Source organism: Nelumbo lutea, chromosome 4 (genome assembly GCF_056320005.1).
Source record: "Nelumbo lutea isolate HS-2025 chromosome 4, American lotus-T2T, whole genome shotgun sequence".
Taxonomy (NCBI): domain Eukaryota; kingdom Viridiplantae; phylum Streptophyta; class Magnoliopsida; order Proteales; family Nelumbonaceae; genus Nelumbo; species Nelumbo lutea.
Window position 1 is genome coordinate 43,806,410 of NC_142687.1, and position 13,066 is coordinate 43,819,475.

The 13,066-nt window shown below is 33.3% G+C and overlaps 1 protein-coding gene and 3 non-coding genes across 4 annotated transcripts; all 4 read left to right on the forward strand.

Annotated features, from left to right (window-relative positions):
- Positions 1 to 9,990: 9,990 nt before the first annotated feature.
- On the forward strand, positions 9,991 to 10,619 carry LOC148855481 (histone H3.2). Its single transcript, XM_088983120.1, has one exon. The coding sequence runs from the start codon at positions 10,076 to 10,078 to the stop codon at positions 10,484 to 10,486; it is 411 nt and encodes a 136-aa protein (XP_088839246.1). The 5' UTR covers positions 9,991 to 10,075; the 3' UTR covers positions 10,487 to 10,619.
- Positions 10,620 to 11,578: 959 nt separating this feature from the next.
- On the forward strand, positions 11,579 to 11,659 carry TRNAL-AAG (transfer RNA leucine (anticodon AAG)). The gene has a single exon. It is a non-coding gene; the product is annotated as a tRNA-Leu (tRNA).
- Positions 11,660 to 12,317: 658 nt separating this feature from the next.
- Positions 12,318 to 12,398, forward strand: TRNAL-AAG (transfer RNA leucine (anticodon AAG)). Its single transcript has one exon. It is a non-coding gene; the product is annotated as a tRNA-Leu (tRNA).
- Positions 12,399 to 12,461: 63 nt separating this feature from the next.
- TRNAL-AAG (transfer RNA leucine (anticodon AAG)) lies at positions 12,462 to 12,542 on the forward strand. The gene has a single exon. It is a non-coding gene; the product is annotated as a tRNA-Leu (tRNA).
- The last annotated feature ends 524 nt before the right edge of the window (positions 12,543 to 13,066 follow it).

The following is a 13,066-nucleotide window of genomic DNA, read 5'->3' on the forward strand; positions in this document are numbered from 1 at the left end:
ATGCCCAACCAATCGTAAGTGAGAATTGGGTCCCTAAATCTATGAACCCAAAAGAAACCTCAAAAGCGTCAAACCATTGCTCTTAACATACTATTACTACAATTTGTGACTGATTGAAGAAGAATGCATGGATTGGCCCAAGCCCACAAGTGATTGAAGTCATCCTCGGCCTCTAAGTTTACCTTCCAAAGAAGTCATTGCGAGAATTCCAATTTACTAACCCATTAGTCCTCAAGCCTTCTTAGTTCCTTCGGTATTGTAAGTATAAAGTTTTTTTATTGTGGGAACGTGTGATACACGGGCATTGTTAAGAGAAATTGAGGGAAAAAGAACCCTATAATCGATAGAGCAATTGATTATACATGTTGCTAATGTATTGTGGTTAACCAGTTTGATCCAGACAGTTGAACTGTTGATCCTCAAACTGAAGGCAAAAATGGTTCAGCCTTTGGATCAGTTTTTAGAACACTTATTATCTATACTACTTTAAAAGGCATGAATAACCATAAAAATATTTCTGGAATTTTCTCAAGATAAAGCTTACCCCTCCATATTTAAATTTATTTATAAAACAAGAGGGAAATTAGGGTAATCAGTTATTGATATTAAATGAGTTGAAAAAGGTAATATTAAGATATTCAATGTATTGAATTATATCTCATTAAATCCAACATTTAAGTTATTGACTTGCATTTACCTTCATTGAATCATATATTTAAGGCATTTTTGTTTATTCTCGTCATTAAATTCTATTAATTAAATCCGTACTTTATAAATTAGTAATTTCAATAACATAAAAACTTATACTTTTAAAATATACCTAAAAATATAGTGTTGGGTGGTGGTAAGAAATTAAACCATTTTGAGTCAAATGGGTCAATCCATGTTTCCACAAATAAATAATAAAATTCAAAAATAGATGAAATGCAAAAAAAAATATATAAAAAAATGGGGACACTTTTATCAAAATATATTCAACATATTAAACAATAATAAGTATGATAAATAAGAAATGCTTTAATTGATGATGGAAATAGAATATAAAATTTAAAACCAATTGGAAATAAAACTATTTTTCATATTATCTCTCATTAAATCTAATATTTAAGGTATATTCTCTCATCAAATCATATATTTAAAATCTCATCATTAAATTCTACTAATTAAATCCATAATATTAACTTTAATAGCATAAAAATAAATATTTTGAAAAGTTATTTGAAAACAAAACCATTTTCTTCCCTCTTGGTGGTGGATAAGCAATTTAACCATTTGAGTCAATGAGTTAACTAATAATGCTATAATTAAATAATAATTAAAAATAAATAAAATATCACAATATAAAAAAAAGAATTGGGTATATCTCTAATATTATATATTCATTATACTAAACAAAAATAATTATTATATTTAATAAGTAATTTTATTATTGATGAAAATGGAATGTCAAATCTAAAATCATCCCAGAAATGAAATGATGTCATAATCAAATAAGAAAATATTTAGAAATAAAAAATACAAAGAATCACAAAAATAAAGAAAAAATTAGAAAAAAAAATTGGGGCACTTTTTTGTTGCTATATATTTATAAAAGATAAAAATATTGGGTACATTTCTAATGTTATACATTCATTATATTGAAAAAAATATGTATTATACATAAGAAATAATTTTATCAATGATGGAAATGTAATACAAAATTTAGTGTTGACCAAGAAATCAAACTATTTTTCTTTTTAGGTGGTAGGTTAAATATTTCTAATGTTATATATTTGTCATATTAAATAAAATAATTGTTAAAATAAAAATTATTTTTATTTATGACAAATGGAATAGAAAATTTAATAATAATAATAATAGTAATTGTTATTGTAATTTAAGATTTCCACATGCAATGCATGCACACATTACTACAAGCATTTAAATTTATTTCTAATCATATTATTACTTTTGTTAATTTTCAAATTTTATTTGTACAATTCAAGTAATTAATATGAAGAGAAATATCTCACGTGCAACACGTGCTTAATTACTAGTTATTAGTAAATGCTTAAATAACAATGAATGCACAAATTATTAAAATTACTGCTATACAGGTTTATTAATATTCCAATTTCTCTCTCACTCAGTGATGTGTGAGTTTTCCTTTCGCCTCTATGCGAGTGTTTCTCTCACTCTATGATGGGTGAATTCCTCATCAATGAAATCAAGAAGAAATCTCGTAACTCACACTTACCCTCTTCCTCAAAACCTTCAATCTCTTCATTTTCTCTTCCTTTATATGGTTTTGCTTGATGTCTTGACCTTCGATATTTTATTGTTGTGAAAAATTGGCAATTCAATCATCCATTCTAGTCGATCATTAGATGCTTTTGTTGTCTCCAAGTTTTGCTATGACCCCAACAAAAAAGTCTTCTATAAGTCCCTTAATTCAATGTTTTTTAGCAATAGAATTGGCCAAAAATATGAATGCAGCGCTCAGGAAAACACAAATAAGATAAAAGTACAAACATGTTTTAGAATATTGTTACCAAAAGCCCATCTTGGTTTTGGTTTTTAGTTGTAAGGGTAATATTGGCAAGCGAGGTATTAATGGGGCTGATCAACAAGGTATATATAAGTAGAGTTTGAAAGTTAAGGGTACATTTAAGGAGTTCGACTTCAGTCATTGCAAGCCCATACATTGTTCGAGCACCTCTTCCAACCTAACACTAGGAATATCTCCCAATGAAATAAAGCACATAAGTACAAAAATATTCTCAATGCAAGGCTATAAATGTTGTTCGAACGGGCTTTGTACGGACCGAAGCCAAACTCACATTTAAGTAGTCCACCCATAAAATTATTTATTTGAAAATTACTTTATCTTCTCATAGTCCCTGCAACACAGGGTCCACCACTAGTTATCCTTTAAAAGCACATTAAGCTACTTAATTTCACTTAATGTATTTTTTTAAAAGAATTTATTAATTACTTTAAAGCTATTAGTTGTAATTGTAAAATTATTTTTTAATTTTTAAGTAATTAATGTAATTCAAATATGTAATTAGATTAACTGAGTTAATAAATTATTTAATTTATCATGTTCAATTAATTAAGTTAACATAAATAAATTAAGATAACTAGTTAAATTATATTAGATTAATTTGTTTAGTTTATCTAATTGAAATATCTAAAGAAGTTTTGAAAATTATAATTTGGCAAAATCTACAATACATTGATGTATACAATTGTTTATATATATAATGATAAAATGAAATAATATAATAAAATTGAAAATAAAATGATATATATTAATATATTATATAATATATATATATATATATATGGGTCGTGTTGGGTTGTGCCGGCATGCGGATCATCGACAGCATGGCATACCATTGTGTCATGCCCAATACGACCAGTTTTACATCTCTAGATATATTATCTTACAAACAAATTAATTAAAAATAGATAATCCAATAATAATAATAATAATTCCAATATCTCTATTATAGCCTATTTTGAGCTAAGGAACATTATCATTTAAAAGCACATTAAGCTACTTAATTTCACTTAATGTATTTTTTAAAGAATTTATTAATTACTTTAAAGTTATCAGTTGTGATTGTAATTTTTTTTTTAAGTAATTAATGTAATTTAAATATTTAATTAGATTAACTGAGTTAATAAATTATTTAATTTTATCATATTCAAATTATTAAGTTAACATAAATAAATGAAGATAACTAATTAAATTATATTAAATTAATTTGCTCAGTTTATCTAATTGAAATATCTAAAAATTTTTCAAAAATTGTAATTCGGCAAAATCTATAATACATCCTATGAGTTTTTCTTTATTTGTTGCCAACATTTATAATTGATGCGATATAAATTTTGAAATAATAGATATTCTTCTGTCTCTCTCTCTTAAACATCAATCACAAATTTAAATCAGATGCATAGGATCCGATTGAAGATCCCATTGTATTTGTACTGGTTCTTTTTTACGTTTTGGCCAAATTAATGAAAAGAACTGACAAATGTAATATTGACGAGAAAAATTAATGATAACAACTGAGCAATTTCTAAATAAATAAATATATTTATATTTTAAAAAATGAAAAACTTGCGATTATTTGATGAGATATTTACACTTGTCGCTCCTAGGACTGAGAGGGCTCACTTTTACAAACATTTAAAAAATTAAAGCAAAAAACCGTTGGTCGATGGGATTAATTGATTGTCAGATAATTGTGAGGGAGGTTTTAGATAATCATCGAAAAATTTAAGGGTACTTTAAGACAATATATACAGTAAGGGTAAATTTAGTCAATTAGCTAAAGCACAAGAATAATTTAAGAAATTTACCTTTAATTTTCCCATTTCTTTTAAATTCATCTTCACTCTTTAAAACCTCAGTCTGTGTTTAATTTGATGGAAAAAGTAGGGAATGAAAGGGAAATGTAGGGAAACCCTTACAAGATTTCCCTATGTTTCCCTTCCTTTCCTTACCTTTTATTTCAAACCAAATATAGCCCTAGAGAGCCCCCCATTAGAAATCTATTGTTAGAATATTAACGGCTTTTGTAAATTTACCATGCTACCATTCCCATTGATTTTTCTATGAACAAAACAAGAATAATCTTGTTCAAGACCAGCAAAAGGGGGGAAGAAAAAGAAGGATTGGAAAAGAAAAGGGGGACCAACTTGGACAATGTAGCAACCACCATCACCCATAACTTCAAAACCCATTCCAAATTTTTCATGATTTTCAAATTCTATCTGCTCCATTTTTTGGGCTTCTAAAATAGCAGAGGACATGGACGATGAAGAGTTTTGGCTTTCTTCTTAGTTTCTCATCAAAGATGGATGACAAATGTACACATGGAAAGCAAGAACAAAGAAAACAAGCCACAATAAACAACAAGGGGTTTGCCTCTGAGACCGAAATTGGGCCTTTTTTTTGCCCTTTTGAGTTCCCCCGTGAATTGGCATACTATGGATCCCCTTCAGATCTCAGCTCTCAGCTCCCCAAATGAATCGGTCATGGATTCATTCTCACATGCTGAATTTTAGTGGGTTTCAGTCTCAACAACAAGGGAAGCAGTTCAACTGGTATTTTCTTTAACTCTAAGAGATGAAGCAATAGGCAAATGACACCAAGCAAACATTACTGCTTTCTCTCCTAATCATGTTTTTGCCACTTAAGTCTTCCAAGAATAAACGCATTTTTTTTGTTCATCAATACCAATTATAATGTTATGTTTTATGCCGTTGGAAGCCACCAACAAATGGGTAAAATATTGGGCTAACAAGCGTGAAATTTCGTGTTTAAGTTTGAGAATAGCTATTTCACGTAAAAAGGGGAAAAAATACAAATGCAAACACACACGTACACACACAAATCATTTTTGTCTATGGAAGGTTTGTTATATTCAGTCCATCCTTCTCAAGACCAGTGTTTTAAAAACCAACCTGAGGCCAAATCATTTTTGTCTATGGGTCACAAGTTACCAGTTCAACCATTTGGGTCAAATGGGTCAGACTGTACCACATTAGCAATACATGAACATGTATTTGCGTGTGTAGGTATGTATAAACATGTATTTTATCAACAAATAATATATAATTATGTTCTATATGTAATATATGTATTATTTTATATTTAATTAAGTTTTTTAATTCTCTTATTTTTTTTTTGTAAAAAATATTAAAAATTGTAATTTGATACTAAAAAGATGGTGTTTTGGAAAAAAGTAGCAAGGCAAGGCATCGACGACCCCTTGGGACATATAGATCTCGAGAAGTTACTCAAAATAATAAAAAAAAAAACAATCACCTCAATCAGGCATCGGAGTGCAAAGTTATGGCCTCCCAAACTTTGCATACACACTTAGTGTGCAACCCATGACTTAGCCACCAGGTCAAACTGGTCAACAGTCAACCGTCTAGATTGGATGGTTTTTCATTAAGTCAACATTTTTTGCCTCCCTTCATGTTTTACTCAAACTGGATCCAAAATCTTAGCTGAATGATGGTTCGAATGATTCAACCAGCTAGGTCCACGATGGGTTAAAAACACTGCTCAAGACCATAAATAGTTGTGCCTTTTTTTTGTATAGAAAAATAGTTGTAGCCTTTTGTTACCCATTTGTTGATACTTGCATTAAACACCTTTGCAACTCCTTTTGGCCAACCAATGGTTCATGTTAAACATAAAGGCCCCATTTGTTTTGGGGATTTGGAGGGGGGAGTTGGTCAATGCAATTGTGGCTCCCATTAACCAACTTATCCATATTCTTATTCTTAGTTAAGAAATATGTGGGATCTATGGCAAAATTGATTTTGATAGTCATCATTTAATTAGGTAAGTGATAGATTTGGGGTAAACTGAATTTCCCAAATAGAGGGTAAATGAAAAATAAAATTAAAATAGTAAAAAAAATGCCCCCCATAAGATATATTTACCTAAAAAATTAAAAAAAAAGATATATTTACCTAAACAAATTAAACAAAAAAAGAACATGAATAAATGCACTTGTCAGAAAAATAGGTTCTTAAAAAATGAACAAGGCCAAATAGTGGTCCAAAAGTTTGGTTAGCCACCAACTAAGGCTCAATTAGTGTGATCTTCGGCTCGTATAACAGAGATTTGGGATGAAATCTTTTGGCACTAAGGTTGGTGGGTTAAGCAGAGACTTGGGATTAAATATGGTTTGAGAGAACCTTAGTTAAATATAATTAAATGAACTCTCTACTCATTGTGTTTCTTTTTACCTTAGCTTTAATTATTAGAATTGTGCATTTGCATTTTTCTTTCAAAATTCAAATTGATTAAAATTATTGAGATTATAAAAAGTAGAGGCTAATTTAACAAGGCAAGCGTGAGATCGGCTTCTATTAGGGCAAAGCTGTGCCCACACCGTTTTAACAGCCATTTTCACCCTTGTATTGGGAATATCTCTTCATAAAATTAAGCATACAAGCATGGAGGTATTCTCAATGCAAGGCAGTAAAGGGTGCTTGAATCGGCTTTGCCCTGACTGAAGGTGAACTCAGCAAGCATGCAGTGCCAAATGAGATCAGATTGGCGCCCCACAGAGGGCGTCCCACGAACATCGCACAACACCATCCACTCATGTATTGGAAACATCTTTCCATGATAAGTACGGGAGATGTTCCCAGTGCATGCTGCGATGTACATGTGGGACACTTTTGGGGCACCAATCTGATCTCGTGCCAAATACCTTCTCTACTGTATTATATTCCTTATATTAGGTTGTGTTTAATTTGTGTTACAGGAAGTGTAAAAAAGGAATATTCTCAATTATTCTTCCCTACCAATGTTTGTTTTTTTGGATGTCATGAGATGGGATGGGAAAAAGGTGAGGTTACATTTTTCAATTCTTGAGAAATGAATTACAAACTTGTTTGACATAAAAAGTTGAAATGGTGGAACAAACTTGTTTAACATTAAAAAAAAAACACCTATGTTGTATTTTTAAGAGTTAATATTAGACTAACGATTTGTTAATAATTGAATTAAATAAATTAAAATAAACAATTAATAGAAAATATTAATTAATTAAAAATTTTAAAAGTAACAAGAAAATATGGAAATAACTAATTAATTAATAAAATAAAATAAAATACTAACTATCAAAAAAATATCTTAATTAGTTAATTGTATGTTATTGGGATTGATGTTTCCACTATTTTCCCTTTTGCAACTATAAATGATGGAACATGAAAAATTTCCACCCATTTTCTCTTTCTTGTCGTATCTCATTCCTTACTTTCCTATCTAACCAAAATCTTCCCTTAACCAAACATAGCCTTATAGAATCTCTCCCTAATCCCTATCCAATGGGTTGAGTCACCAAATAAGTATTTTTAGTAAAAAAAAAAAGGGCTTCTTGAGTTCTTATCTTTAAAATTTAACTTATAAATATTTACAATAAGTTAAAAAAGAGAATTGGCTCATTAAAAGTGGATTTGTCCTATTATAAAGTCATTGTTCTCATACCTTGATTTTTTAGTTACCTAATTTGGTTTCTTTGAACATTGAGTTACATATATTGACCTGCCGTTTATAATCAGTCGATTGGCTTGGCATTATTATCTTGAATTTGGCTTCCTTTGGATAACACTTCTTTTTCTTTGATCTTATTTTATTTTGTTTGCATATTGCTTTCTTCTTGGAATTTCATTTAGTTGTTTTTTTATTTATTTTTAATAATTTTTGAAGTAGGACGTTATAGAGGCAAAGTGGGGTTTTAAGGAAGCGAAGGTGGTCTCTTTTTCTTTTTATTTTTTATTCTTTGGGTAAAGAAAGGGTCTTTTATTTATAGTAGGACAGTTTTGTTATGGGTGCATTATAATTAAATTATTAATAAAGAACCTGAGATATAAGCTTGGGTCTTCCTTTCACAAACTGGGATTCTAGACCTACAAGTTTTCAATATGTATGTTCCAAGCCTAAAAAATTGGGCCTAAGCCCAATCAACGGTTTTTTAAGTCTAAGAGGGGCCAGGCCAAGCCCACACAAAATTCATGTCCAAACCTAAGAAATTTGTGGATTTGGCTAGGAAAGAGCACTCGTACTCAGTTTCAAACTATCTGTGCTAATCAAGGTAAATTACAAGAGTTTAAAGATGGAACGGGATCTGCTTCTCACACAGGGGCGCCTTATAGGCACATCCACCGTGCATTGGGAATATCTCCCATGAATAATAACTTATAAGTATGGGAGGTGTTCTCAATGCATGATAGGATGTGCATGTGAGGCACCCTGTGTGAGGAGCAGATCCGGTCTCTTTAAAGATAGCTGCAATCACCAATGACATGACATATCTACTGCTAAGGGAATTGGGATCTATTCTTCACTGATCACGCCTCACACTGACCTCACAGCCACACCCCACCTTATATTGGGAATATCTCCCCATAAATAATAAATATAAGTATGGGAAAGGTCTCTCATATGCAATCGGAACATGCTGTGTGGTCGGTGTGAGGTACGGGCTACTTAACAGGAGAGACGGGATTGCTCCTCACACTTGCACGTCTTACATGCACATCCACCATGCATTGATAACATCTCCCATGAATAATAACTTAAAAGTACAGGAGATGTTCCCAATACATGGTAGGATGTGCGTGTGAGGCACCCTTTGTGAGTCCGATCTCTTAACAGCAGCATGCCTAACACTCTATTTTCAACCTACCAAGACGGAAGTATTGAATTAACCATGTATACAATCTCTCTAGTCCATGTGTCAGCCTAGGGTTTACTTTTTATTTCTGTTTTCTACAAAAATTGAAGTTTATTTTTTAATATTAAAATTGTCTACCCATGTGGTTTATTTTAAAATCTAACCACGTGGCAAGATATTTTCTGAAAGAATATAATGTACATTTCTTTGTTATTCTTGATACCAGTCTAATTTTGTATTTCTGTGCACATCCCCATTGAGAGATGTTCCCAATACACGATGAGAGTGTGCTGTGGGATGTTGTGGGGTTGATTTGAACTCCATCCCCACCATGTATTAAGAACATTTTCTAATGATAACATATCATTTCTGATATTATCATCCGAAGATGTTCTCAATACACAACAGGATGTGCTGTGGATCATTGTGGGGGCTGATTTGATCTCCCTTCTCTCATGTAGGACCTATCAAATTGTAGGTTCTGATCCTCTGACAGTAGAACAAGTGGCAAGTCCCAAAGATATCACATCTGCGTTCTGTGGGTCTTTTGTGGGGCGCCAGGACATATGTGAATTCAATCCCAATTCCCAAAGGCCTAAAGCCCAAACCCGAAAAGAGGGAGAAGTCTTAAGTCCCGGATCATGATCCGTGTGCTTCGAAGAAAACGAATCCTGACCAGTAGTGCCAGTTCAAATCCAACGGCCTGAAAGCACTGGCGCCACTTTCACCAATGTTTCAAAAATTTCACTCCCCGCCTATATAACAATTCCCTCCTCTCATCGCCTTGATCACTCGCTTCAGATTTTCATTCTCTCACTCATTCACCTGATACAAACCCTAATTTCTTCATCTTTTCTCTGTATCTTTCGTTGGCAATGGCAAGAACCAAGCAAACAGCAAGAAAATCGACTGGAGGGAAGGCCCCAAGGAAGCAATTAGCAACCAAGGCCGCCAGGAAGTCGGCTCCGGCGACCGGCGGGGTGAAGAAGCCCCACAGGTTCAGACCTGGGACGGTGGCTCTGAGGGAAATCAGGAAGTACCAAAAGAGTACCGAGCTTTTGATTCGAAAGCTTCCATTCCAGAGGCTCGTTCGTGAGATCGCTCAGGACTTTAAGACTGACCTTAGGTTCCAGAGCAGCGCAGTTTCTGCCTTACAGGAAGCCGCCGAGGCTTATCTGGTTGGGTTGTTTGAAGACACCAACCTTTGTGCTATTCACGCCAAGAGAGTCACAATTATGCCCAAGGACATTCAGCTTGCACGAAGAATTAGAGGGGAGAGGGCTTAATGCGTTCTCTACAGGATTCCCCTGCTGTTCTCTAATATATGTTTCTCTATCTGTATACAAGAAGTTTAAGCATATTTTTCTTGTTCTGGTAGTCTTGTTTTGAAATGAAGAAATACAAGATCCTGTTTGGAAATTTGATCCCTTTCAGGGCACGCTTCAATTAGTGATTGATTCACGGTTAAGACCAAAAATCCTCAACTGCGATCATAGACAAGATGCGATTTTCCTTATTAGAAATGAGATCCAATACGATTAAACCTGGAAGTGTCTTAGATTCAGTTGGTCACAGAGTCTCCATGTTCTTCCATTGTAACAGGGATCCTATATATTCCTAAAAGGACTTGGGATCCTGAAAATATTTCTGTTAAACCGCATTTTGGATCCCAATGTCTTCTGAATGTTCTCTCATGGCATGAAATCGTTTATGTTTGAGCAATTTTGGTTGCCCGGTGTGATGATGTCATCGGCTGGGTTCTTGAAAATTGCTTCAGGTTCCCAGAGTTCACAGGTTAATGCATGATCTCTTGATATTCTTGTTTTCTGTGTAATTTGAATCTCTGGTATGAAGCCTCAACCACTTTGTAAGCAACTTCAAGTTCCAGAATTTCCATGTTTTAGACTGATTAATTTATGATGTTGATTCTATTATTATGTGTAACTTTTATTTCTCGTATGAAGCCACATCCACTTGTAAGCAACTTATAAATCGCAGAAGCCCATAATTCCAAGAGTTCACAATGAATTTTGCTCTGTGCAACTCTAGGCCAAGCTGATTTACCAGTTGGACCCAAAGTTAAAAGCCAAAGGAGCCTAGGATGGACTAATGCTGTAATAGAAGGCACCCAGTCCAATCCTTCATTTTCTCGAGAGCTTGACAAGGGTTTCATCTCACGACCCACCTTTTATTGTTCTCTGGTTCAAACTTCAAAGGCTGCAGCAGATGTATAAATTGTTTTTTTGTTTTTTTTTAACTCGATTGGCTCAATTTCCTTCTGCCCAAACATCTCTACTTCGTCGTCAAGCTCCCTAGAATTCACTTCCAGTAACATCTAAAATAATTTGAAATTTCTTGTAAAACACCAAACAAAAGAAGTTGAGATGGCCGAGTTGGTCTAAGGCGCCAGATTAAGGTTCTGGTCCGAAAGGGCGTGGGTTCAAATCCCACTCTCAACAAAGATAACCTTTTTCCATTCTCCTGCAGAGGGATAAACATTTTGAGCCAATTTGATTTAGCTTGGGCTACATGAGCTGAAGTGGGTGAGAAAGGTTCTCTCAAAAACCAATCTAAATCTAGCCTTCCAAATGGCCCCGAATTTTTAAACCTTCATCTAAAAAGTTTTGTTTCATCTCAACATCAAAGTCTTACCACCAAATCAACCCGGTCACAAAAGGGTTTTGGAATATGTTTTATTGGCAGTAAGTTCAGATAGGGTTTAAAGTATTGATACATATCGGCATGTATCGCTTGATACGTATTGTATTAGGAGATTCTTGATATGCTCCTACATAAGTATATCGGGGTTTCGATTGGTTCAGAGGATGGACAGACCTTAAATCAATCCTTCTGAACTAGATTAAAAAAAAAAAAAGCTATCAATACTGCCTAATATGCAAACATATGTGTTGATACTTTGAACCTTGGGTCTGGATTCCAAGCAAAACTGCTTGCACTAGGGCATATGATGGTTGGTTCACCTTATTGCCCCATATGATTTCTTCCAGAAGGATTACCTTATGTTTGGAAGGACTATAGATGGTTTATGAATTCATCAGTCCTTGGGATTCTAGTAACACCTAAAATAAATTGAAATTGCTTGTAGAAGCAACAAAAGTTAAGATGGCCGAGTTGGTCTAAGGCGCCAGATTAAGGTTCTTGTCTGAAAGGGCGTGGGTTCAAATCCCACTCTCAATAAGATAGTCTATTTTACAGGGATAAAAAAAATTGAAGTTGCTTGTGAAAAAGAACGCAACAAAAGTTGAGATGGCCGAGTTGGTCTAAGGCGCCAGATTAAGGTTCTGGTCCGAAAGGGCGTGGGTTCAAATCCCACTCTCAACAAGATAGTCTATTTCCTATTTCTTGCACAGGGGTAATATTTTGAGCCATTTTGATAAATCCCACTCTAAACAGTCATATTAGGGTGGTATTTCTATATTTTGATTATGGAGGGTTGAAAAAATGACAGGACATTTTGGGTAAAGTTATAAGTAACTTTATAATGACCAAAATATCCCTCCCAATAACTAAATAATAGATAATTTTTTTTTGGTATTTTGGGCAATTGAATTATGTTCAATTTCTATAAAGAGCCCTATCCTCCACCATTCTCATCACACTAATTCAACGATTCTCTTATTAATTTATTCTCTTAATTTCTTCAATTTTTCCTCTCTCAGTCTCTTTCAGTCTCTCATACATTCTCTGCCATCTGAGTGAACTCTAATAGTTTCATAGTCTAATTGGCTAATTGTCTGATTCTCCAATTTAGCAATTTGGGAGGCTTGGATCCTTGGACGTTGTCACGTTGAAAGGTTTTAACCATTAAAATCAAGTTGGGATTTTGAATCGGCAATACGGGATTC